Source organism: Aspergillus uvarum, assembly GCF_003184745.1.
Source record: "Aspergillus uvarum CBS 121591 unplaced genomic scaffold BO82scaffold_71, whole genome shotgun sequence".
Lineage (NCBI taxonomy): Eukaryota > Fungi > Ascomycota > Eurotiomycetes > Eurotiales > Aspergillaceae > Aspergillus > Aspergillus uvarum.
In genome coordinates, this window is record NW_020291368.1 from 1 (window position 1) to 24,581 (window position 24,581).

Below are 24,581 nucleotides of genomic sequence, written 5' to 3' on the forward strand. Positions count from 1 at the left end.
CCCCCTCCCCCTCCCCAGGGCATCGCAATTGCTCTTCCAGCATGGCTTCCAACAAATCCCCGGATGCCATTGCACCGGTAGAGCATCCGCCCTCCCTCTCCGACGGCTCAACGGGATCCGCCGCCAGGATCATCCATAATGCCAAAGCCGCTACCGATAAGGAGCGGCATATGACCCTGTGGCAGGGCGTCAAGCTTTACCCCAAGGCTGTCGCATGGAGTGTCCTCATCTCTACCTGTATTGTCATGGAAGGCTACGACATCAGTCTGGTCAACAATTTCTATGCCTTTCCTCAATTCAATCGGAAATACGGTGAGCTGACGGCGGACGGCTCATATCAGGTCCCAGCCCGGGTTGGTTACACTCTCCTATCTCAACCATTCGATGGCTCCTTGAGGAACTCCCTGCTAATATATACCCTCCTACTTAGTGGCAATCCGGTCTGAGCAACGGTGCATATGTCGGAGAAATCATTGGTCTCTCCATCAACGGCTGGGCGTCCGAACGGTTCGGATATCGGTACACTATCATGGCTTGTCTGGTTCTCATCACCGCCTGGACTGCCATCTTCTTCACTGCGCCCAATGTCCAGGCCCTGCTCGCCGCGGAAATCCTGGCTGGTATTCCCTGGGGAGTTTTCCAAACACTTACGATCACCTATGCTTCCGAGGTCTGCCCCGTTGCGCTGCGAGGATATTTGACGACGTATGTCAACTTCTGCTGGGGTGTCGGCCAACTGATCGGTATCGGAGTGATCAAGGCTATGATCAATCGGCAAGATGAATGGGCTTATCGCATTCCCTATGCCCTCCAATGGATGTGGCCCTTGCCGTTGTTCATTGGCATCTCTCTCGCCCCTGAGTCGCCTTGGTGGCTCGTTCGCCGGGGTAAGATTCAACAAGCGAAGGACGCCTTGCTGCGCCTGACCAGTCTGAACCGGGAAACGGATTTTGACGCCGATGAGACCATTTCCATGATGGTCCATACTACCGCCTTAGAGGAAAAAATCACCAAGGGCGCCAGTTACCTCGATTGTTTCAAGGGCACCGATCTGCGTCGGACCGAAATCGTCTGCATGGTCTGGGCCATTCAAAACCTCAGTGGCAATTCCTTTTCCAATTACTCGACGTACTTCCTGGAGCAGGCTGGGCTGAGCACCGACAACTCGTATGCTTTCGCTATGGGCCAGTACGGAATCAACATGGTGGGCGTGTTTGGCGCCTGGTTTCTTATGTCTGTGGGCCTGGGACGCCGCTCTCTCTACCTGTACGGGCTCTGTGGGCTGTGTGTCATGCTTCTCGTGATGGGCTTTCTTGGGCTCGTTCCCGAATCGCACAAGACCCAGGGGGCGTTGGCGACGGGCAGCATGATGATCGTCTGGGCTCTGTTCTATCAGCTCACTGTCGGAACCGTGGCATACTCCCTTGTGGCTGAGTTGTCCACCCGTCGTCTGCAGATCAAGACCGTGGTGCTCGGCCGCACGCTCTACAACATTGTCGCCATCATCTGCGGTGTCCTGACCCCGTACATGCTGAACCCCGGTGCTTGGAACTGGAGCAACTATGCCGGTTTCTTCTGGGGCGGGATCTGCTTCCTGTGCATTGTTTACGCCTTCTTCCGGGTCCCGGAGCCAAGCGGCCGGTCGTTTGCCGAGCTGGATGTCCTCTTTGAGCGGGAAGTCAGCGCACGGAAGTTCCACCTGACGCCGGTTGATGTGTTTGACGAGACGGTGGATCGAGAGGTGGTTGAGCACTACCAGACCGAGAAGACCGTCGTCGCTGAGGGGGCTCAGGCCGAGAAGGCGGCCTCGTGAAGAGCTTCTTTCCTCCCTGTAATAATTTTAATAATATTAGATGTACATAGTTACATGTTCGATCATGAAATACGACACGATTAATGATTTCAATTGGGATGTTGCTGTTACTCCACTGACGAACAGGGACCATATCATATGAGAAACACATCCGCAACAGCGTGCTACCTCACCTGGAGACTCCAAACAGATATTAACCGCCTATTCGTTCGACCATTCCGGTTTCTTCTTCCCCGCGAAAGCCTCCATTCCTACCCACGAGAGAAATCATGTCAGCCAGATTACCTCACAACCCTCCACTCGTAACGAACGCCTCAGCCAAAGAAAAAGAAAAGAAAACTCACCAATCTTCTGATCCTGACTCCCAAACAACCCATGAAACACGCGCCTCTCAAACTCGACCCCCTCGCGCAACGCCAGCTCCTGACTCTTATTGACCACCTCCTTGGCCGCCACGACCGCCACGCGCGAGTAGCCCGCGATCGTCTCGGCCGTCTTGACCGCCTCAGCCAACACCTCCTCCAGCCCGCCCTCGACCACCTTGGCCGCCACCCCCCACTGGCCGGCCTCCGTCCCGCTGAAGTTCCGGCCGGTGAGGATCAGCTCCATGGCCTTGCTCTTCCCGACGGCCCGCGTCAGCCGCTGCGACCCGCCCGCGCCCGGCACCACCCCCAGCTTGATCTCGGGCTGCCCGAAGGTGGCCGTGGCCGTGCAGTAGAGGATGTCGCACATCAGGGCCAGCTCGCATCCGCCGCCCAGCGCGTAGCCGGACACGGCGGCGATCACGGGTTTGCGGATGCTCGTGGCCAGGTGCGACCATGGTGCGATGAAGTTGGTGGTGTAGGCCGCGGAGAAGGTTAGGGGGGCCATTTCTTTGATGTCGGCGCCGGCTATTTGGGAACAGTTAGGGAGGGGGGTTGAGGTTCGAAGGGGTCCATGGAGGATGGTGGAGTGTTGAGTTGGAGAATATGGGGAGGTGGGGGGGGGGGGGGGGGGGGGTGAACGTCAGGGAATGATGTCTTGATGGCTGCCCCGTACGCACCTGCGAAGGCTTTCTCGCTGCCGGTGATGATGATGGCGCCAATGTCCTTGTCTTCGTCGTATTGGGTGAGGGCATCGTTGAGTTCGCGGAAGAGGGGGCTGGAGAGGGCGTTCAGGGCTTTGGGGCGGTTGAGGGTGACTGTTTGTTTGCATCGAGAGAATCAGTAAAACGTGTGAAGGGGAAGGGTCGAAAGATTTGACACCGTACTTTGTCCCACTCCCGGCTTGGGAGTCGAGGTGAGGATGTGCTCGTATGCCGAGGTTGCGGAGGTGTATGTTCGCAGGTGGGCGGACAGCGGCCGGGCGGTCCGCGAGGCGACGAGGCGGGAGCAGTGACGGGCGAACATGATGGGTTGAAGTAATTGATCAGATGAGGGGGAGTGAGAAGTAGTCGGAGGTGATAGGGTATAAATGGTAATGTCAATGGGGAGATGAAGGAGGTTTATCAGTATGTGGGTTATTGCGATGCCATACCATACCTTACCTCGACTCGGGGAGTCTCCCCGCAGAGCTGCTCGGCCGCGGCCCGCCAATAACCGGCCGGGCCAAGGGGCAGTATGTTTGATCGGTTTGACAGCAGAGAAGCACGTGCAGCATTCTCACGTGATAGATGACTCAGATGAGGCGCAGCAGCGGCAGTCGCCATCTGTGGCTTTCCGGGGTCGAAAGCGGCTTAGCGGGAGAAAGCGGCCAGCCAGCAGGCAGTGGACACTTTTCGGATTGTCCTCTGGCTATCTGCTGTTGGCTGTGCTGCCGTCTCGCTGCTAAACTACCGACTGCTGCTGTTTCCGTCGCCTCTCCATCGCATGCGCTGACCGGGAGATTCTTCTCTATCCTTGCGCTTCTCCGTCTCTCGCCCCCCCCTCTCTCTCTCTATTTACCCCCCTTCTTCTTTTCTCTTTTACTTCGATTTCGCCGGAAGGATTTGGTATCTTTCCCCTACCTCAGCGCCTTCGCCATGGACGTGCCCGAACCCGAGCAGACTCCATTCACTGCCGTCACGGCACAGACTTCCAAACTCGCACGGGTGAGTTCTGTCCTGCTTTCCTCTCCCCATCCTATAGCAGTTCTTTCATTCAGCTCGATTATGCCCGCATTGGAAGATTTTCGCAATCCGAAGCGCCGTCCGGCGAAGTCGAGCGAAATCAACAAGCCCCATCTCCATACAAACAAATTCACCCGCTGACACACCGGCCTCTTCAACAATAGCAATATCAAACCTACCTCGATGCCTCGACACCTTTCACGGCCTACCGCTGGACTGGCACCGTCGTTCTGCTCCTGGTCTTCTTTTTGCGAATTGTCCTCGCTCAGGGATGGTACATCGGTATGTCAACCCCAGAAACCCGAAACCCGAAACCCCATACAAACACCGAGCCCAGAGCTAATACCTCCTGCTGAATAGTCGCCTACACCCTTGGAATCTACCTCCTGAACCTCTTCCTGCTCTTCCTGCAACCCAAGTTCGACCCCTCCCTGACCCAGGACGAAGGCCTGGAGGACGGTGATGCCGGCGCGCCCAGCCTCCCCACCAAGCAGGACGACGAGTTTCGGCCCTTCATCCGCCGGCTCCCCGAGTTCAAGTTCTGGCACTCGGCGACCCGCGCCATCGCCATCGGATTCGTCTGCTCGTGGTTCTCGGTCTTTGATATCCCCGTCTTCTGGCCTGTCCTGGTTGTGTACTGGATCATGTTGTTCGTCTTGACGAGTATGTTCTCCCCGGATACACCCTACTCACCACTACTCGTGGCATGCTTACAAGAGATCCATTCAACTAACCATCCCACCTTCCCTCAGTGCGCCGCCAAATTCAACACATGATCAAGTACCGCTATGTGCCTTTCTCCTTCGGAAAGACCCGATACGGCCGCTCGTGATTTATTTTTCTTCGGAAATTCAATCTTCGAGAAAGTTAAATTCAAAAAACCAGCCAGCGCCAGCCAATCGCACAGATGTCCCAGCGACCTAGCGGGGAAACCTGTGCTGCAGAAGTCTGATGTCTGTGTATGATATGATCCCAGTTGATGAATGCATCGTTATCATCACGCTTCATGTCCCTTTCTTTCTTTGTCCCACCCTCTTTCTTTAACTTATACTATTGTTCTTGTTCCTATATTGTGTTTAGTTCTTCTGAGCGAAAGCACACACTCGACGACTCCCCTGAAATACGCTCTAACTCACTTGTCATGTCGTTATGCATTTCCCACACTCCCCCTCCCTTCGCTCTGATCTCCCCTTCTGTCGTGTACCCTGGATGTTTTCGACCGGTGAATGTAAATCTACAAGATGGATTATCCTCCATCCAAAGGGTTATACTCATCGAGTGCGAAAGGCACAGAACCACGACCAGAAGGGAGAGCGGGGTTGGAAGGAAGAAGCTGAAGGGAGGTAAAGAACCCCTTCCACCCACCCACCCTCTTGCCCTTTCACACAACTTCCCACTCTCCCCCTAATAATTGAAACTCCGATTGATTCTCAACTGATTTCTGATGATGAATACGTGGCGTGACGTGGCCTGGACCCTAAACATGATCCGACTTGATGATGGAAGGACGGAAGGAAGTGTGGAGGAAGTGTGGAGGTCTTGGGGTTTTAGATTAATTCTTCCCTTCAATTATTGTACAGAGAAAAACCTATTTGTTCTTCTTTTTTTTATCCTTCCATTCAGTTGCTGTACCCATTCATTTCATATCCCGTTTCTTCGGTTAGCCCAGGTTCCTTGTTGTTTTGGATCTGATATACATAGAGGTTTGGCTTGATGAGTTAATCAAGGTTCTTGTATCCTGTCGTCGGTATTCGGTATGCATGGATAGATGAATTTTGGGAGGGGGGGTGGTAGATGCTAGTGTGGGTTTAATGGATGTTTTTGAGAATCGGCAGGTTTAGCTGTTTGGGATTGGTCAGATACTGTACCGTAGGCTTTTGACTCGGCTTCGGTAAGGTAACTACATGACTCTGATATGATAGCAGTACTAGTAGTCTTTTCGGCTTCTACCTCTAGGTCTACCTATTACCCGGGTAGTCTTTTCCCACCTCGCTCAACATCACATAAGGCGAAGGCTCTTACCAACCAGTGAGGTACTTGACTGAGATGTACTCGAGACCCAACCCAGTACACCAGCTCCCAACGAAGACAGAAAAAAGTCCTACCTCCCACACACACTCTTACGCAGCCTGTACTGTACCTGCCCCTTCAGTGTCCTACTCATTCAGCGACAAAGCCGACATCGCCCGACTCGGCGCCGGACGATCCAGATCCTGGGTCTTGGTGCAGATCCACGTCGACGCGTACATATTCACACTGGCCATCGACCGGTCACGCGTTAGCGAATGCCACACACACAATCTCTCATCCTCTCTGTAGCCACAAGACCGGAAAAACTTACCGATCTATACAAGTCCCAGGGACTCTCGCCCCGACCCGCCTCGCGGAGAACCCGTTCGCCTCGAAGGACCGGATATACCAGGGGTCGATGCTGGCGGACCGGAGGAGGATGCGGCCGCCCTTCTTCAGCGCGTGGTTGAGTTTCTGGGCCTGGGCGGGGCCGGCGTCGCCCGTGGGGTCGAACCAGTCCATTGAGTCCATGATCTATTTTATGGGGTGTTAGAGTAGGGTATTTTTGGAAGGGAGGAGGAGGGTAACGGACTACTGCGATGGTGAGACTCTTGGGTGTGATACGCTTGATGACTTCGTTGATCTCGTCGGTGTGGATGCGGAGGCCGTCGAAGGCGCCCGGGGAGGAGAGCTTGACGTGGGCTTTTGGGGTGAGGTAGGCGGGGTGGCATCTTTGCGTGATTCTTCAGTATGTGTTCGTACGGGGATGGGAAGGAAGGTGAGTGAGGGACTGGACTAACCTGCGGGAGAATTGGCCCTGCAAACACAGGAAATAGAAGTAGTTGTCGTTGCTGATGAGGGTGTCCTGGACGACGGGGTCCAACGTGTCCACGACGTACTCCCAGATCGACTGGCCGCTGACGTCCTTGGCCTGCTTCATCTTCTTGTTCAGCCCGTTGCGCTTGTAGAAATCGTCGATAATCATGTTGCGCTGGTTGCGGGGCACCCCGGCCGCCTTCCAGGCGAACCATTCGGTGCCCACAATCGCCCAGTGCAGCGGCTTGCTCATGAGAACGGCGCGGATCTTGGGCCAGATCTTGCGCTGCTCAGCCAGCGTCTGCGCCTCGCAGAGCTGCTGGACCTGGGACTGTAGCCCGAAGACCTTGAAGAGGTACCGGACCATCTTGATGGCATGGCGAGAGCCGCCGGTCTCGTACAGGCCCTTGCCCGAGGATGAAGTGAAGACGTGCGTGTGCTCGAGCCAGTATTGGAAGGCTTGGCTTGAGAGATGCGGGCTCAGTTTGGTGATGAGGAGCCGGCGGAAGTCCGGTTGTTTGCCTTCGCCAAAGATCTTCCACACGTCACGGTGGCCCAGTGCGATGAAGCTGGCGACCTTGAGCTCGAGAAGGTGGTTTTGATTGGGGTTCAGGTCTACTGCATGCACCCGGCGGGGGCTCTTTTGAAGGTAGTCCAGGATGTTGTCGCCTGCACTGGTGATGGCGAGGATAACGTCGTCGCGCTGGATATTTAATAGTTTGTGGTCAACACGCGGGTCTTCCCAGTTGAAGGCATAGATGTACTCGTTGCCGAACTGGGTGTGCTTGGGAAGAAGGTCGTCATAGAAGATGCGGTAATGGTGGTTCTGATAAAATGACGAAGGTAGAGGAAGGTTGGAGCCGAGGTTGATCACGGCCGATTCGTACGCTTTGGATTTGATCTCCTGCGTGCTGCTCACGATAGCCGCATCCATCTCGCTCCGATGCTTCGCGGGAGAGAGGTACGGAGACTCCGTGAAAGAGGCGTTGAGCTTCTCAATGGCATCGCGGCCGGAATGGGTAGTGGAATCCTTCTGGCATCCCACGAAGATGTAGTAGGGAATTCCACCCAACAGATAGTTCCTCTCGCTGGCCGAAATCACAGTTCCGAAGCGGTACTCAAGGTAGTCACGACGAGCAGCCTCAAGACTGACACGGTCCGCGTCGAACCAGGCACGCCAGAAGGCTCTCCCAAGCCAGTTCACATGGCGATTGAAGGCACCGCCAATGTAATTGCGTGAGGAGACGTCTACGATGCTTTGAACTGCGCCAGAGTCAATAACTTATGTGCCTTATAGTCCTCACTCTGCATACCATAGAAATCACAAACTCCCACAACACCACAAGGCTTGATCAGCGCAGGCAATGAGTCAATGACGCTGTAGTAGTCTGCACTAATCAGCATACTCCTTCTAAGGCGGGAGAGGCTACCTACCTGGAATCATAGACAAACTGTAGCTCATGGTCGCCAGATCAGCGCCTGGCGCCGTGGTGGTCTCGCAGCGCGGCTCTACCCTGTCCTCCTCGGGCAACCGGAAGGACCTCGCGTCCTGACAGACAACGCTGACGTTCTTCCAGCCGAGTCTCTGGAAACGCTGGCGGGCAACCTCACAAAGGGAGGGAGAAAGATCGACTAGATAGACGTGCGCGAAGAAATCTGGCACTGAGAGGAAGGCGGACATCGCTTCGATATTATATCTGATGACGCAGTCAGGGCATGAGCCAGGAGGGGTTACGGCTTTGATTGACGCTCACCCAGTGCCTCCACCAATCTGAGCAATTAGCAAATGTGCATGTCTAAAACACCAAAGAAAGAACTCACATCGACCCAGATCGCTTCACCAGTTTTGAGCTCCTGGCTGTCAACCTTGTGCTTCAATTGTGCAGCAACAAGGCCCAGCATGTCCTCGCGTCCGCGGAGGAGGCGCTTGCGAGTGGCATCGTACACACTGGCCTTAGGAGGACTTGTGTCAGTCACGGCCCCGCCTTGCAAGATGACACGCTAGCATACTTGGGTCTTGTAGAAGCTCTCCAGTGCATCCTGCTGTCCACTTCCGTTCTTCTCATGAGGCTTGAGGAAGCTTGCGTAGATGAATTTGAGGTAGGTGAAGATGCCACTATTGTAGTCAACTTTGCGTGTTTGCCGGGAGGCAAACAGAACTAGCGCGACAAATCCACAGACGGTAAATGCAGCGCAGGCAATGTAGACATGAAGCCAGTCCATGCGTCCTAGAAAGGGGCCCGGAAGGTTGCTGCTGGCGAGAAAACTCATGGCGCACCAAAGGCAATGAGTTGTACCGTACAAACACAATGCCTTCCTGTAGAACTGAGAGAAAGAAATTGAGTCAAACTTTAGACGCTCAACTGCTCCCAGCTAGGGAGGGGAAGGGAAGGCTTCTTGAATCAACGGCTCTGCAGCAGTTGAGGCGCATCTTTTTTTTTGGCAAAACTGTTTGCCCCACTGATGAGCATGACCCCGCCATCTCGGACAGAATTGGATTTGCGTCAAAGATTGGGAAAGATGGACTCCAGAGAGCTATGACCCTATCAAGGAGACACATGGACCCAGTGGGAGATAAACGGAAGATTAGTTAGCTGGTCGTTAGGAAGAGATAGAGTGGAAGGAGGAAGCTGAGGTTGTCCAGTTCTCCAGTTCTCCAGTTGACTGCAGTGCGGGCGTATACTTCGGATAGACCAATCAGCGACTGCGCTGCCGGCACGCTTTCGCGCCTGCCCATCCCTCCTCGGCCAATAATCCCCGCACGGCTGCCATGTGTTGCTCTTCTCTCGTTCATTTGCTATCTCGCTCTCTGGAAGAATAGAAGGCATGCTTGAGTTTGAAGTGCTTTTCTACAGAAAACACTTAGTACCTCATACTCTCACTCCGCAGAGGATTGCACAGGGAAAGCAGAAAGACCCATCGATATATGTGAACGAGCTCGCTTTCATTAATGGTCCAATTTGAATAGAGCTTGGAAGCAATAACATCGCTCTATGCAAGACAGACCAACTGCAGTGTCGCTGGCTGCAGCCCCGTGCTAAAGAAGGAAGAGGGGACTAATCGAATGCCGCGAGTAGCGCGGAATCATCTACTGCTCCTATTTTAATGAGGAGTAAGGTACGTACTGTACCTTACCGTGGGGCTGGACTCGACAGCAGGCGCGTCTGTCAAACAGCGATTTATGAGTCAGGCAAAAGTCAAGGAGGATAAAGCATCGTTTCTGTATCAGCCCGAAGTCGCAGCAATGAAGCCTAGACTGCTGCTGACTTGGCAGGAACTTCATTCGAGGGCATTTGAGCCATGATCTGTGTGAAACCTACAATGCTCTCGCAAGGAGCCGGCTATTTTCTTCCTCACGCCATTGATGGCTCCCTTAAGAACCAGGATCAATTGCCACCTGTCTCTCGTCCTACCACACCAGCCTTACCCACCATGAGGCAGACCATGACCAGCAATTCGATCCTACAAGATGGTAAAGCCATTGAACGCTTTTGGAGTTCAGGTCAGCCACAAAGTTGGAGCAAGATCACAAAGGATCTATACAAAGACCAGGGACGCGGCCTTAGACGCAACAGAGAAAAATGTTGAAAATCCCCGTTATCGTATAATCAGCCTCAATGATACATTGTTGCAAATGATGGACTTATGGCTAGCGACCTTGATGATCACCATATTCCATCAATGCAATCAGAATATGTGAACGTCAGCTCAGGGAACCAGAGCTTGAATCTCTCATCGACCACCTCAGACCAAGAAACAAATCCATCCAGAAACCTGGTATGATGGCATTGTTGCTTTCTTTATGAGTGTACGGCATTGTGGTCCGATATTCTATAAGACGCAGCCATTGGAATCCGCCCTTGAAATTGAGTGACGTTCCTAATCTTAAACTTGCCACTATACCTGCATTATAGCCTCGTTTATATTTCATCAAATACGACCACAATGGCTGAGCGAGGGACATCCGCCATGGCGACACCCAAGCCTGCCACGTTCCTCACCATACCGCCAGAGCTGCACCTTCACATAATCAAGCTTCTGGATGCCACCTCGCTCGTGCGATTGGGTCTCTCACTCCCAACAGGATATGGCTTCATTTGGACCGAGATCCAGAAGAGAGCCAGAATCGGTGCCCTCCCGTCTCAGGAAATCTACGACAAGCGCATATGGTATGGGGACAACGGTGAGTTACAAATCCATCGCTTCGCTGGAGATGCCGAGTGGAGGAGATCCATCCGTGAGCCTCTTGCGGAAGCTGTTTGCACTGGCGACATCGGAGTTGTCAGATTCTGCCTGGAAGCCGGGATTAATGCCAACTCAATTGACCTGGACGCAGTCCCAATGCTTCATCTCTCCATCCGGGAACGCCAGTATCATATAATAGAGCTCCTGCTACAGCACAATGCTGACCCAAACGTTGTTGGTCCAACAACGGGGCAGATGGCATTGGATTATGCGGTGGGTGGGCCCCGTGGCTCGCCTAACTGGGTTCTTGAGATACTGCTAGCGGCCGGGGCCAGGTTCGTTCACGACTCCACCTTTATTATCTGCTGCACTCAAAGCTGGGGGCCGGCCTTTTTTCGACTGGCCGCCAAGAATGGAGCGGAGATACTGCCGAAGGCTCCTGATTGTGATTTCAGACTGCAGGCTGCGTATAAGCTTGCGCGCGTAGAAGTGATCGATTGCCTATTTGACCTGAGACCGAATCTGGTGGCTGCGCGTCATAAAGGATTGTCTGCGCTTGACATGGCGCTCATGTATGGAAGGGAAGATGTTGCGGTCTCCCTTGTTCGCAGAGGTACACCGCTAGACACCAGTGCAGAAAAGCAATTGACCCTTGCTATGCGCTATGGACATACGAAACTTGTCCGGGAGCTTTTGAGGCATGGCCAGCTGGCGAAACAATGCCCGACATGTAAATGTGCTGCCATTGACCTGTCGGAAGAACGCAGGCGGGAAGCATCTAGAATGACCAGCAGTAAACAGCGTTGGCTCAAAATGATATCATAGACTAATCTAACATGAAGTCTTGCCTCCACGAGAGAGATGAACTCGGAAAGCACGATGCGAAAAACGAAAACGGGTGTACCACCGAGAGCAGTGAAATGTGGGGGGAAAAGCCTACCCTGGCAATGTTTTCCTGGTGATCCACCTACATGCTTCAAAGCTACAGTAATCAATCAATCGGGCGATAAGCATCGGTTCCCGGCACATCCACGGATAAATGATCCGCATGGCAGAAAAGTGGCTTGGCTGCGTTCCTTGCAATCGATTTTGTGAAAAGTCGATCTATGTACTTTCAGTAAACCCGTCAGTACATCTGAGCAGAAAGAATTATCCTTGCTTCGCTGGCAACCAACGAGCTGCCAGCCACGTTGCGAAGCCTTAGGTGTGGACACTACATGCAGTGGAGCCAAATTCTATCCGTAAGCTCATAGCGAGGGACCTTTGGAGTGTGGTTAGTCGATCAGGGGGAGAACCACAGACGCTCCCACCGGGTTGCGCGGCTGATCGATTTCCTTGGCCAGTTTCTTTTCTCCACTATAGCATAGACCCTAGAATTGAGAACGTCGTGACAAAGTGATTTAGAGTGTGTCATCATGGTTGATAAATCACTGTTCGGACATGAATGAGTGCATGGGTGCATTGCTGACCATTCCGTCGAGTCGCAGAAGCGCCGAGCTAAAACTAAGCAATCCGCATGTCGACTAGTCGTCATATGCAGGATGCGTAGTGATAGAGAGGAAGCCGATTCCGTGCATTCACACAAGTAATGAGCAACCTATGCATGAATACGTATCGCAACTCAAGAATGCCAAGTCACGGCGCGTACTGGGAAATTGACAGGGAGCGAACATTCGCCGTCCCCATTCCCTGCTCCGATGGAAGATAGCTAGATAAGCCGCTTCACTGAGCTAGTGCATAGTATCTCATGATGACGCCTAGCTGATACTGGCCCAGATTGTTGAGACCCAGCTGCGATAAGACCAGGGCTCTCCGATCACTCGAATTGGAAAGTCGCATGGAATCCCTTGGGAGTTTCGGACATGAAATGCCTTGCCGGCCGAAGCAGGTGTGCAAGAAGTGAGTTGGCGCAAGGTTCCCTTCACCGTTCAGCCTGACTCAGGTCAAAGTTCTGTTGAATTCCAGCAGGAACAAAGGGGGGGGGGGGGAAGGACATTCCAGGAGGAAAAAAGGGGGGGGGGGGGAAGGACCCCGTAGGGTATGGGGTCTACAGCGTATATCAGAGTACCTTATTTTAGGCGTTTGGAGGATCCACCGGGGAAGCCGGCGGCGGCGGGCGGGCAACCCAGATCGACCTCACGTGCCCCATTTCTCCCCCTTCCCGTCTCCATTTCACCGCCCTCTCAAGTTCTCAACAGTTTGAGGGACTCGTACTTCCCCGGCCCGGTTGGTGGCCAGATCAATCAGGCAAGGAGCCTGGTGGCATCGGCTTAGTCCAAGGTTACTATTGGCGACCATCGCGGTGATCGTTTGCAGGCCTACCAATCAGCGTGAAGCGGAACATCATCAGATTGTCTGGACACGAATCCTCGGTAAATACTCAGTAGTTGTTGAATCGTCTAGCTCGCTTCTCGAATGTTGTTGGCTGATCCTGCATTGCGTCACGGCTCCCTCCTCCACTCTCTCTCTGAGTTATCACGGAGGAAGTTACGGAGTGGGAGTCAAACGGAGTATACTACCACACTGGAAAGAAACCCTGTATTACCCTCGTTTCTGTCTTTCACAAGCAAGTTGCAGCTCCGCGTTTGTACTGGATCTCGTTTGTAGTCACTACCAAAAAAGGAGCCTATCTCATTTGCTGTACTAGTAGGATTGTCGTATGCTTGCGCCAAGTCCGGGGCGTTTTGTTGAAGCTGTTTCTGATAGGATGACGCGGAGAAAGGTGGTTTTAGGACTCTTGATGATCTTAAAATCATCGGGAGGGGTAATCATGAAAAGATCCATGACACCATGATACGACAATCGACAGCTTTCCAGACAAGAAAGGATCAGCTCCAGTAGAGTAAGTACTGGCTGATATGCAGAGCACGTCCACCAGCAGTACCGCTGATGCCGCAGGTGGGGAGAGGATGTGAGAGGGGCCCCAATCTATCTGCCTCGAAAAACAAGCACATCCCTGAAAGTAGCCAACCATTCAACTGACAATGAACTAACTTATCTGCTCCCGGTGTACCGGAAAGTTAGTGATTCGTCCGCACAGGAGAGTTGATTGGCTCCTCCATACATGCTTGTGCAGCGTACTCTGTAGCGCCGGCAAACAAATCCTGAAGGTATGAGAGAGAGAGCAAATATGCAGGCCGGTTGGAGGTACATACAGTAAGTACATTACCTCTGCAGAGGGCAGGTCCCGTCTTGGGTGGTATGTGGTCTGTAAGTAATGTAAAAATGTAAAGAAATAGGCAGAAACATGCCGAGCATGGAGTCAAGTCAATTTGTGTAGCTTACCATGGTTGACCCCTCCCATGACCTGTCATTGCCCATTTCTGGGACAACTGGTTAAATGATGAAACTGTTGCCCTCTAAGACCAACTCTCCAAGATCCGAAACCCCTGAGGAGCAGATGCAGAGGTAGAGGAATCAGTGAGAGGCCCAAGACAGAAGAGATGAGAATAAGATCACCACCAACAGTAATACCCAAGCATTCTGATTTCCTATTTTGTCCATCAGAAGAGTATACTAGGTAGCTAGTCGGTCGCCATGCGAGTTGGTGGTCCCATCTTAGTTACCACTATTAGACTTGGCTAGACCGCCCGCCCCCAGTGTGGTCCCCAGTAGTGTGGGTGGGTGGGTAAAGGGAAAGGAAGAAGCAAAGTAAAGCAAAGTAGAGCAAAGTGAAGTAAGGCAAGGTGTAGGGCCGCCGGGGCTGCAGTGTAGGCTGTAGCTCACTCAATTCACTCACCCACCTCTGCTCCCCCCCCCCCCCCCCCCCCCCCCCCCCCCCCCCCCCCCCCCCCCCCCCCCCCCCCCTCCCAACGGGTTCCTGCAAAACGGCTGGTCATCGAAGTGCTGCACAGTCTCCGTACAGCCAGCTTCCCCAGGAATTTAAACTTGGCTCCCTCCCTGGTTTTCCTCCTCTTTTCTCTCTCTCTCTCTTCTCCTCCCATTCTCTACTTCTACTCTTCTACTCTTTCTACTCTCTTACTCTCTTATCTACTTCATCTCCATCTTTGGTGACTGTGTATATACTATACTCATACTCGCATTTTTCTACTCCAAGCTTACCCTGCCCTTCTTGTTTACTGTATACTTGGCGCTGCCTTATCCGATAACCCTACATACCTTAGCTCAACCATCTCGGTGAATCTCTTATATCACCTGTCATCATCACCTACCACCTCGCAAAGAATCGAATCTATCGATTATTTCCAACAATCCACAATGGCAGCTCCTCGCTCAAGTTCTTTGCGTGCTCTGCGTCTGCTCTCGCAGCACCATTCTGCTACCCTCCCCTGCGCTCGCCGGGGTCTGCACATCACCGTTGTCCACTCGGCGCAACCGGCAAATGTCTCCGACCGAGCCTCTCTGTACTCCAGCCGCACCATTACTGATCTCAAAAGTGAGTGTCACAAGCGCTCCCTGAGAAGCAGCGGCACGCAAGCCGAGGTAAGTGCCATACTAAGTCACACCGTGCCCATGAAAGGGACACACACCGAACCCAAGCTTAACTCGCAATCCAGCTTGTTGAGCGTCTTCAGAACCACGACTTCCTCCAATCCCGCGCCTTCAGCATTGCCATGCGCCGCATCAGCGGCAATGCCATTGCAGAGTAAGCCCCCCCCCCCGACCCTCTTTTCTTCCTCGGGTAAAACTGGAAATCCTCGGAACTGACTTCTCGTAGGGAAAATAGGGAAACCCACAGCCGTCAGTTCAACACTTCCCGGTCTATGAAGGCCGTGGGTGACTCATCGACGGTCGACTTCGCCTACATGCCCTCACTGGCGGAGCTCGATGGCCCGGCCGCTCGCGCCGATCCGCAATTCCCGATTGTCCCCGACTTCTACTCCCACCAGAGCGCAGCCCCGGCAGATTCCCCCATGAAGCCCCAGATCTACACCGTCTCCGGCGGGGCGGCTGATGTCTCCGCCAGTCCGATGACGGAGGTCGTCGACAACCACTCGGTGGACATCGATCCATTCTCGCTGACGGAGGCGGTGGGTAAGTCCCGTTTTGGGGCGGAGTCGACAACCCAACAGAAGGAGCCGGGGGTGTTCCGCGAGCTGTGGACTGGTGTCGTGGATGACATCTTAGGTAGACAGCCGGCTGTTGTCAGGAAATGATGTGTCCACCCGGGTGATCGGTTTATCTATGTCAAATTGTCTTGATTGTCTCTAGCGATGCGTGATGTCTGTTGTGTTGCCTTTTTGTTTACAGTCATCTCGTGTTATCACCAGGTTAAGTTGAATGTTCAACAATGACATATCTATATCTTAGCAAAAGGTCGATGTATGATGTATACACAATGAGGTAGAACGTCAACCAATCCAACCATCATCCAGCACACGCGACACGTAACAGACTAGTGGCTTTGCATATGCGTGATCATAGACATGTAGTAGAAAGCTCCGATGAACCGGATCAATCCTTCTCGAAGGACTTAGTTAACTACCCCGGAGATTTGTGTCCGCGCCGCCGGGGAAGTACCACCCAAGTCCGACCAAAGGTTCCCACTTCCCACACTGCACCCCATATCTTCCCACCCGGAAATCTATGGTCAACCGTCAACGTGGGAAAAGAAAAGAAAAGCCACCCTCGGCAATGAGGGATAAACTTTATCGTGAGCAACCTCCATGTGTGTACTCGGGAGATGAGGTAGATCTCGGGTGGAAAGTCCATGATGTCGGCCAGGTGGAATGATCCCCCCTCAAAAGCAAAGCATCAAATATTATCCGATATCTCCCGAGGGTTTGGGAATTGTGTTCTTCCACCACCCACCCCATTGTTTGCACGCATGATATCCACTGTGGTGAGAGGAGCAGGGTGCTCCGGTCGAGCAAGGTTTAGCGAACTTCGTTGATGATCGTCTGATCGCTTCCCGGAAGTACACATATGTGCGCAGGCCGTCGACTCATCTCTGGGTCTGTTGGTGTGTTTTGGGGGTGGGGTGGAGGTTGTGAGGTACGATTGGATTGTGCATTGCTTTGCCTTGTGCATCGAGGTTGCGAGCATGCTTTAGTTGTCTATATATGGTGATGAGGCATGATGTACAAGTAAGCGTTTCCTTGTGTAGGGTTACTTTGATAATGTGTAGAGAGTCCAGACGCTCATTATTATTGCCGGCCCGGGGTGATTGCCTGCCTGCCAAATCCATGGTTTCGAATAGGACTAGCGCGGTGGCCCAGGCCACCTCGGCTACCTGAGGATAAATGAGACAGCTTATTTTTATTTAGAAAACCGCCTACGCTCCCTTTCTACACATACGAGTGTTTCTCCTTTTTCAGACCTCTGTCATCACCAGTCTACCCGATGGGGGATTGCTGTCGAATTTATTGGGCCAATTGAAAGCTCTTCAACCCCTTCCTTGTTCTGTCTTCTCCCCCTCTCACGAGAACAATTCGTCCATGCGTTGTGTGTGGAGAGAGCAAGAAGGCAAAGGGCGATGCGATGTGCTGGTGTGACGTTTATACGGTGGAGTCTCGGTTTACTCCAAACAAACAGAAATTGCAAACGCAGTTCGTGTGATGTTTCAGATGAGCTGAGAAGACGAACACCCTTGCACAGGCAGCACTGCTTTATTTAGCAGGGTTTTATGACCTCACGACTTTGGCCAGTTTAGGCTCTGTGTGCTGCCGTGCTGTGCCGTGCCGTGCTATGCCTACAGTGCACAGCAGCCACCTTCAGTCAGCACTGCGCCCACAGCATCAGGCCCGGAGATTGAGGTGGTTCTCGAGGAAGATCTGGCTGTCCATGAGATCGCGATTGCACGGAGCGTACCGTAGATGAACCCAGCAACTGGCGGCTTGGAGTTAGTTGTTTTCTTCTCTGACATGTCAGCAGCACTGCCGATGTGATTATTGTAAGAAATCGGCCTCCTTGTGCTCATGCTCTGGCATGTGGAACGATATTGGCCTGCGACACTTGATGGGATCCACTGTTGTTGTTGTTGCCAAGTGACGCAGCCCAGAGTGACTGGAACGGTCGACTGCAGGTCGAGTGCAGAACCCCTCAGTGGCACGCACTTTGAAGAAGTCGTCGTCGTCGTCAGCAACGGTTGGAGGCGATTGACGAGTATGCTCACACATACATAAGGTAAATAGCTCTCGAATAATTGGAGCATTGGATATTCGCATTCTCACGACATTAGCAGATAAAGATGTAGTACTTAATGTCACCTGCAATTTGTGTATCTTCATTCCCTTTGGTGCAGGGTGCATGAAATTGCTGCTACTGGCTTGGCCAGACTGGCTCCGACTCAGGGGAAAAGATCTGGGTCTGGATCGCAGGGCGGCAGCCAGTGGCAGCCAGTGGCAGCCCGTCCTCCCGCTCCGAAAACCTGCCGAGTGGAGATCGAGCATAAACGCATAAACGCATAAACTAAAAGTAGCTTCCTGATTGTCCCTCCACATCCACATCCAAATCCACATCCACATTCGATTCACATCTCTTCTTCTTCTTCTTCTTCTTCTTCTTCTTCTTTCACTTGCACTGTCTTCTCAATCTTGATTTTTACTACCCTGTAAAGTACACTCTTTTGCTGCTGCATCCGATCGTTATTCTCCGCGGTTTTGCTCTTTAGCATCTCGTTTGCTGCATTGTTTGTTTCGCTGCAGACTGCTAGTCGATCTTTTCCCCCTCTGCCTCGGATTTAGAAATCCACAAGTCTATCACTTTCTTCACCTATCTGATCCAGAGCAGTATTCTGTGGTCTAGCATACCTTTGTAACTTTTGATATTGTATCGCAACTGGACCCTCTTTCTCTTCTCCGAGTACAACCAAAGCTGCCGGCACTGATCAACATCGAGCCGTCTTGCAAATGAGTCTCAGGGCCATCTCTCAGGGCTTCTAAATCGTGCTCGCATCATGCATCCAACCGGATGTCTTCTTGTCGCGGCTTGTATCTGGACCGCGGTCTTTGCCTTCATTCCTTATGAATTCAACCTCGATCTTCCGGCCACCAAACACACCCCGTCTCGTCGCTTTCTGCCGTGGGAATCACTGAGCGATACACTTGCCAAAAGTCAAGCCCAGGCCAACACCGACACGCCCATTACGCTGGATGTGAAGAGAGCCCCTGTCCGTCGCAGCAATGACTTCGATATCGTCCTATCCAAGACGCCCTCCTGGCCTAATACCGCTGCCCTCGACCAGAACGGCAATGACCTGACGTATTTCGCAGTGGTTAAGATTGGCTCCGAAGCGCAGGAATTCTATCTGATGCTGGACACGGGTGGCACGAATTCGTGGGTCTTCAGCTCCGACTGCACCACCAAAGCGTGCAGCATGCATGACACCTTCGATGCCACGACCTCTTCGAGCATCAATGTGACCACAACGGAATGGAGTGTCGGCTACGGCTCCGGGTCCGCGAGCGGCGTACTGGCCACTGACAACGTGACGCTCGCAGACGTGGAGGTGCAATTCACGTTTGGGCTGGCCACCAACGCCTCGAACAACTTCGAATCGTATGCCATGGACGGGATTCTGGGCTTCGGCCGCTCCAACGACACGGCGTACAACACTGCCACCTTCATGGACGCTGTGGCGGACCAGAAGAACTTCGATTCCAACGTCGTTGGCTTCGCGCTCTCGCGGACCAAGAGCGGCGAGAAGGACGGCACCGTCACGATCGGGGGAGTGGACAAGGACAAGTACACCGGGGAAATCTCGTACACGGACACTGCCAGTGAATCAGGGAACTACTGGCGCATCCCAGTCGACGATGTCTATGTCAACGGAGACGCCTGTGACTTCACCGACAAATCTGCCATCATCGATACGGGAACATCGTACGCCATGCTCCCCTCCAAGGATGCGAAGACGCTGCACGCGCTCATCCCGGACGCCACCGCCTACGGCGACTATTTCCTGCTTCCGTGCAACTCCACTGCCAAGGTCCAGGTCGCCTTCTCCGGGGTCAACTACACCATCTCACCGGAGGACTACATCGGCTCCGAGTACAACTCTAGCTGCATCTCCACGATCGTCAGCTACGATCTGTTCGGAGACGACATCTGGCTCCTGGGCGACGTCTTCCTGAAGAACGTCTATACCGTGTTCGACTTCGACGCGTCGCGGGTGGGTCTGGCTGTCCGTGCCTATAACAAGAACACCACAGCCTCCAGCTCCAGCAAGACCAGCAATTCATCCTCTGGCACGTCGACCGGGTCTACTGCATCTTCTAGCTCGACCAGTTCCACCGGTGGGGTCGCCAGTGGCGCAACGTCCCAGTCGGGCTCCAGATTCTACCTGCCTGCGTTTGTGGTCGTCTTATGCACGGTTCTGCTCTAGACGGCTTCCAACCAAACTTTGGCTTTCTTGCACATATTGGGTAAAAGACCATTTCAATTCTTCATCTACTGTAGTAGATTGCGCCTCTGCACGAGCATTGCCGAAGATAACCCATGTGGTAGTCTATTAATAGCCTACAAATAGAGTTGATCTTCCTGACCCAAACCTTAAATTCCGAGCTATCGTTTCACATTTCCCTTACCACAATTATGTATACTCCATCTATACAGCGTGGCAGAAGGGCCCACTTACATGATCGCATGACTGCAGACTATAGAACGCGATCCGGTATCAACGTGTACGACTTGGGGTATGATTCTGATCGCAACCGTCAGCTTTTTGTTCCCGACCTACACATAACGCCACTCTTCAGCGATACATACCTAGACAGTCGCGATCAAAGTCCTCGACGCGATTGAACCCCGCAACAGCCATGAGGATATCAAAGTCGGCCAGCAGCGACTTCATGACGTGGCGCACGCCCTCCTCGCCCATGATGCTGAGGCCCCAGACCCAAAGCCGGCCGACGAAGACGAACCGAGCGCCCAGCGCCAGCGCCTTAGCGACATCACTGGCGCCGCGCACCCCAGAGTCAAACATGACATAGATCCGATCCCCGACGGCGTGGACGATATTCTCCAGCGCATCCAGACTGGCAATCGCCCCGTCCACCTGCCGCCCCGCGTGGTTACTCACCACAATTCCATCGACCCCATACTCGACACACTTCCGGGCATCCGCCACGGACTGCACCCCCTTGATCACAAACGGCCTGCCCCCCGAAATCTCGCGCCACCGCGCCATGAGCCAGGGGATCTTCTCCCACGACCACGCGCGCCCGTGCCACACGGAATCGATCCACTTCGTCGCCGCCGCCACCTTATCGGTGTCAACATCGATCCCCGCCTCGCGACACCGCCGGCGAAACACGGGGTCCGAGAGCCCCAGATCCGCACCGATGCCGCGGTAGAACGCATAGTTGGAGTTCGCGACGTCGTCGTGCCGCCACCCGAGCTGCCACGTATCCGTCGTGAGGAGCAGGGCGTCGAAGCCCGCGGCCCACGCGCGCTGCAGCAGCGACACCGTCAACTCGTCGTCGTGCGGCATGTACAGCTGGTAGAAGCGCGGGTTTCCGGCGCCGTTGGCGCGGCCCACGGCTTCGATGGGCGTGCTCCCCGCCGTCGAGAGGCAGTAGGGCAGGTTGAGCTCGCCGGCGACTTTGGCCACCGCCAACTCCGCGGAGGGGTGGTAGATCGCGTTGATGCCGATGGGCGCGAAGCCGATGGGCGCGGAGACGCGGTGCCCGAAGATTTCTGTTGTGGTGTCGCGCAGGTTGGTGTCGATCAGTTGGTTGGGGATCAGGCGGTGGCGGTAGAAGGCTTGGCGGTTCGCGAGGTGCGTCGTCGACTGGCCCGCGTTGGAGGAGGCGTAGTACCTGTTCGTGTTCCAGTTAGATCTCGGGAGGGGGAGGGATGGGGAAAGTGTGGAATGGGCTGGGGGCTGGAGGCTAGAGGTGAAGGGAGTGTAGCTTACCATCCTCCCAGGCTGAGTTTGCGTTTCGCCTCTTCTTCGAGCTTGGTGGGATCTAGAGATCGTGTTAACCGGGGGAGGGGGGTTCTTTCTGCGTCCATGCTTTCCAATGTTGCTGTATAGAGTCCAGCCAAGCACATACCTGTGTTGAACGGAGGGGCCTGCCCCTCGTTCGCCTTCCAGAAGTTCTCGCGCTGGTATAATGCCCACTGCGGGGTGGTGCGTTTCTCGATGTTCGGGTTGTTCGGGTCGCTCATTGTGTTCTTCGGCTGTCTTCGATGAGGATGTAGTCAATGATTATCTATGGCTTCTTTAGTATCGAATTATTCTAGTGGGCATGCTCTTGGCGATTGAATGGGTATTTATAGAGATATTTCATTGTTGTTGTAGATATGAGTAACTCGGTATTATCCGGGTCAGGATGGATGACTTCACGTTGACGCATGACGCACTTCGCACCTCTCGGGCGAGAGGACGATGTTCCGTTTGGTGCCTGAATCCGGGAGAGTACAATTTCAGCCAGGCTGGATGACGGAAGACCATTAATTGTCCGTATCCTGGCTCTTGTGGTAATTCTTTCCCCCTTTTCAAGAGGTGATTTTCCATTGGAGTTGTCTAAGGGCTAGGTTGAGCCGTTCCGTTCCCAACCATCCATATATTGTACAGTACAGTAGGATCAAGCATTGTACGGGCACAGAATCCCGCCATCCATTCCGATTACTACAAGTAGTCAGTCAGTCATGTATATTCATCCAACTCCCCCAAGCCATAGCCTTTACTCCTCAGAGTCCTCAGATTCCAGGCCGGAACTACTCCGTCACACTATCCCGCAACCCGCGCAGCGCACTCGGCTCCCGCGCCCCCAGCGCCGCCGCCATGGCCGCCGCGTTCTCCGACCGCCGGCGCGCGTCCGTCCACACCATGAACTCGCTGTACGTACGCGGCATCACCTGCACGTCCTTCTCCACCAGGAACGTGTAGTTGAACATGCCCGTGGGCTTCTTGGAGCCGTGCTCGACGTCCCGCACCTTGGTGTCGACGCGCACGCGCACCTTCGTGTACGGGCTGCCGCCGATCTCCAGGGGCTCGGTGTACGCGACCGTGGCCCGCAGGTACAGCACGCTGCCGACGGGCACCGAGTTCTCGAAAGTGCTGGGGTCCAGGGAGACGAAGTTGGGGCGCGCGTGGCTGGCCGAGGCGGCGCAGCAGAAGGCCAGCTCGAAGGTCTGCTTCAGCAGGAACCCGCCGAAGATCATGAAGTTGTGGCGGTTGCGGTCCTGCGGCTGCATGATCATGGCGGATTTGAGGACCGAGTCGCTCATTGCGATGGTGTTCGAGGGGCGGATGGCCGGGGAGGAGGGGTCTTTTTTCTCTGTATTAGTTGGGTTGGGGGGAGGAGAACGAGGGCGAACGGGGGTTTGGACATACTCAGGTAGGACATCTCCTTCGTCCACATGGCATGGATCAGGTTACTTTCGCGCTCGTTAGGCGCCTTCTCGAGGAGACTCCGCGTGCGAAGGGCCTTTTTGGCTCGCGAGTTCTCCTCGCCCTTTTTGTAGAGGAGGCGCTCTTCGGCGGTTTCGACGAGGAGCGGCGCGATGGGGACGGGTCTGGGTGCAGTTTCGCATGGTGGTTAGCAACGGTTTCATTTGTCGTTGAGAGAGCGACATACTTCTTGGTGGCCGGATCCAGCGACACCATCGTGAACGCGCAAGTGATAAGGACGTCCTCGGGCTTCGCTTCCTCGCCGGCCGGCGGGGCTTTGGCCACCTGCAGCGAGACCTCCATACTCGACCGCCCCGTCGCGTAGGTGACCTGGCCGCTGAGCTCGAGGTCGCAGATCTCCATCAACGGGTGCTCGATGGTGATGCGGTCCACAGCCGCGGTCACCGTCGTGACGTGGTCGCCTGTGTGTCGGTAGGCGATGACGCCGGCCAGCGCGTCGAGATCCATCAGCAAGGATCCGAGTCTGTTTACCGGTTTAGTTTTATGTCTTCAAGGATTCCCTTCCACAGGCTATGGAGGGATAACGCACCTGATATGACCCGAGGCATTAAGATATGTGTCCAGAAGCCATTTATCTTGCGCTAGGGGGAGAACCTGAGATATCGTTAGTGACCCTGTCAGTAGGTTCTGCGGGGTATTTCACGAACAGCCTTGTAGTAACTGTCCGACATCCTCTTGGGCGTCAGATCGGGTTTCCCCGACGTGTAAGGCGCACCAGCCTGTCCCGATTGCGCCGCCTCGCGGCTCTTGGTCAGGGCCTCGATCCAAGGGGTCTTAACCCGCATGGGCAGCCAGGTCGGAGGAGGGTGAGCTGCATTGGTGGGGCTGTTGTGGAAGTCCCGACTTGCGAGCAGTGACGGTGACAGGGCCGGGTGCTGCTGTGTGGTGGCGCGGTTGATGGTGCTGGAGAGGCATTTCGAACGAGCGACGGCGGACCGTCTGGTACTGAGACCGAACATGACGATGGATGTGGTGTCACTAAGCGTAGCTACAAGGCTAAGAAAATCGGATGAAGAGAAGTTAAGGTCATGGAGGCCCGACGATACGAGATATGTACTGTAGATGAAAGGCTGCCTCGGGCTCGGCAGGGACAGGCCGGCTTCGGCTTCTGTCGCCGGGGCAAGTCGGGAAGGCACAGTCTTGGAGCCACCCGCGGCATTGGGGATGGGGAATGGCAAGTATACAATGATGATGCAACAATAGTTCGTAGTATTCGGACACTAGACTACGGAGTAAGCGATTGCTCTCCCCGCATGATTTTCCCGATCTGGGGAAGAAATGGTGCCAGCTGGTTGCCCTGCAGTAGCCCTGCAGCTTCCGTAGTCCTATGATGACATCATCACTTCCGG

General features: G+C 54.1%; 9 protein-coding genes across 9 annotated transcripts; 5 read left to right on the forward strand and 4 right to left on the reverse strand.

Annotated features, from left to right (window-relative positions):
• Positions 1-2: 2 nt before the first annotated feature.
• Positions 3-1,899, forward strand: BO82DRAFT_345352 (putative MFS alpha-glucoside transporter). Its single transcript, XM_025633697.1, has 2 exons — positions 3-353; positions 431-1,899. Exons 1-2 carry the CDS (start codon positions 42-44, stop codon positions 1,811-1,813), a joined length of 1,695 nt encoding a protein of 564 aa, XP_025487372.1. The 5' UTR covers positions 3-41; the 3' UTR covers positions 1,814-1,899.
• echA (enoyl-CoA hydratase echA) lies at positions 1,843-3,331 on the reverse strand. Its single transcript, XM_025632700.1, has 4 exons — positions 3,063-3,331; positions 2,856-2,993; positions 2,158-2,703; positions 1,843-2,064 (listed from the first exon to the last, which is right to left on the reverse strand). The coding sequence occupies exons 1-4, from the start codon at positions 3,199-3,201 to the stop codon at positions 2,015-2,017; spliced, it is 873 nt and encodes a 290-aa protein (XP_025487373.1). The 5' UTR covers positions 3,202-3,331; the 3' UTR covers positions 1,843-2,014.
• Positions 3,332-3,812: 481 nt separating this feature from the next.
• BO82DRAFT_294394 (Rer1 family protein) lies at positions 3,813-4,731 on the forward strand (the record flags this gene model as incomplete). The annotated part of the gene is made up of 4 exons (XM_025631820.1): positions 3,813-3,881; positions 4,064-4,181; positions 4,260-4,562; positions 4,652-4,731. 4 exons carry the CDS (start codon positions 3,813-3,815, stop codon positions 4,729-4,731), a joined length of 570 nt encoding a protein of 189 aa, XP_025487374.1.
• A 1,113-nt stretch (positions 4,732-5,844) lies between these two features.
• On the reverse strand, positions 5,845-9,110 carry BO82DRAFT_424448 (class I SAM-dependent methyltransferase). The gene is made up of 9 exons (XM_025640292.1): positions 8,736-9,110; positions 8,547-8,678; positions 8,480-8,496; positions 8,160-8,422; positions 8,039-8,113; positions 6,710-7,988; positions 6,502-6,640; positions 6,241-6,443; positions 5,845-6,155 (listed from the first exon to the last, which is right to left on the reverse strand). The coding sequence occupies exons 1-9, from the start codon at positions 8,994-8,996 to the stop codon at positions 6,056-6,058; spliced, it is 2,469 nt and encodes an 822-aa protein (XP_025487375.1). The 5' UTR covers positions 8,997-9,110; the 3' UTR covers positions 5,845-6,055.
• Positions 9,111-10,533: 1,423 nt separating this feature from the next.
• BO82DRAFT_436002 (ankyrin repeat domain-containing protein) lies at positions 10,534-11,735 on the forward strand (the record flags this gene model as incomplete). Its single annotated transcript, XM_025641082.1, has 1 exon — positions 10,534-11,735. Exon 1 carries the CDS (start codon positions 10,671-10,673, stop codon positions 11,733-11,735), a length of 1,065 nt encoding a protein of 354 aa, XP_025487376.1. The 5' UTR covers positions 10,534-10,670.
• Positions 11,736-15,128: 3,393 nt separating this feature from the next.
• On the forward strand, positions 15,129-16,027 carry BO82DRAFT_294354 (uncharacterized protein; the record flags this gene model as incomplete). The annotated part of the gene is made up of 3 exons (XM_025631819.1): positions 15,129-15,353; positions 15,428-15,516; positions 15,598-16,027. 3 exons carry the CDS (start codon positions 15,129-15,131, stop codon positions 16,025-16,027), a joined length of 744 nt encoding a protein of 247 aa, XP_025487377.1.
• A 2,525-nt stretch (positions 16,028-18,552) lies between these two features.
• Positions 18,553-20,380, forward strand: BO82DRAFT_186789 (pepsin-like aspartic protease). The gene has a single exon (XM_025630487.1). It carries the CDS (start codon positions 18,769-18,771, stop codon positions 20,194-20,196), a length of 1,428 nt encoding a protein of 475 aa, XP_025487378.1. The 5' UTR covers positions 18,553-18,768; the 3' UTR covers positions 20,197-20,380.
• On the reverse strand, positions 20,377-22,008 carry BO82DRAFT_358438 (L-lactate dehydrogenase). Its single transcript, XM_025636290.1, has 2 exons — positions 20,580-22,008; positions 20,377-20,514 (listed from the first exon to the last, which is right to left on the reverse strand). Exons 1-2 carry the CDS (start codon positions 21,730-21,732, stop codon positions 20,468-20,470), a joined length of 1,200 nt encoding a protein of 399 aa, XP_025487379.1. The 5' UTR covers positions 21,733-22,008; the 3' UTR covers positions 20,377-20,467.
• Positions 22,009-22,112: 104 nt separating this feature from the next.
• Positions 22,113-24,191, reverse strand: BO82DRAFT_345368 (putative acyl-CoA thioester hydrolase; the record flags this gene model as incomplete). Its single annotated transcript, XM_025633698.1, has 5 exons — positions 22,113-23,089; positions 23,155-23,336; positions 23,399-23,695; positions 23,762-23,826; positions 23,880-24,191. 5 exons carry the CDS (start codon positions 24,189-24,191, stop codon positions 22,536-22,538), a joined length of 1,410 nt encoding a protein of 469 aa, XP_025487380.1. The 3' UTR covers positions 22,113-22,535.
• Between the last annotated feature and the right edge of the window lie 390 nt (positions 24,192-24,581).

Excerpts from the sequence above, each read along its gene's own strand:
- BO82DRAFT_345352 (XM_025633697.1), top strand. The coding sequence starts at position 42 with ATGGCTTCCAACAAATCCCCGGATGCCATTGCACCGGTAGAGCATCCG. Across the intron at positions 354-430 it reads CATATCAGGTCCCAGCCCGG|TGGCAATCCGGTCTGAGCAA; the intron begins GTTGGTTACACT and ends CCTCCTACTTAG.
- echA (XM_025632700.1), bottom strand. The coding sequence starts at position 3,201 with ATGTTCGCCCGTCACTGCTCCCGCCTCGTCGCCTCGCGGACCGCCCGG. Across the intron at positions 2,994-3,062 it reads CAAGCCGGGAGTGGGACAAA|TCACCCTCAACCGCCCCAAA; the intron begins GTACGGTGTCAA and ends GCAAACAAACAG. Across the intron at positions 2,704-2,855 it reads CAGCGAGAAAGCCTTCGCAG|CCGGCGCCGACATCAAAGAA; the intron begins GTGCGTACGGGG and ends GTTCCCAAATAG.
- BO82DRAFT_424448 (XM_025640292.1), bottom strand. The coding sequence starts at position 8,996 with ATGAGTTTTCTCGCCAGCAGCAACCTTCCGGGCCCCTTTCTAGGACGC. Across the intron at positions 7,989-8,038 it reads GGGAGTTTGTGATTTCTATG|TTCAAAGCATCGTAGACGTC; the intron begins GTATGCAGAGTG and ends ACTCTGGCGCAG. Across the intron at positions 6,641-6,709 it reads CAGGGCCAATTCTCCCGCAG|ATGCCACCCCGCCTACCTCA; the intron begins GTTAGTCCAGTC and ends AATCACGCAAAG.
- BO82DRAFT_186789 (XM_025630487.1), top strand. The coding sequence starts at position 18,769 with ATGCATCCAACCGGATGTCTTCTTGTCGCGGCTTGTATCTGGACCGCG.
- BO82DRAFT_358438 (XM_025636290.1), bottom strand. The coding sequence starts at position 21,732 with ATGGTAAGCTACACTCCCTTCACCTCTAGCCTCCAGCCCCCAGCCCAT. Across the intron at positions 20,515-20,579 it reads CTTTGATCGCGACTGTCTAG|AATCATACCCCAAGTCGTAC; the intron begins GTATGTATCGCT and ends GGTTGCGATCAG.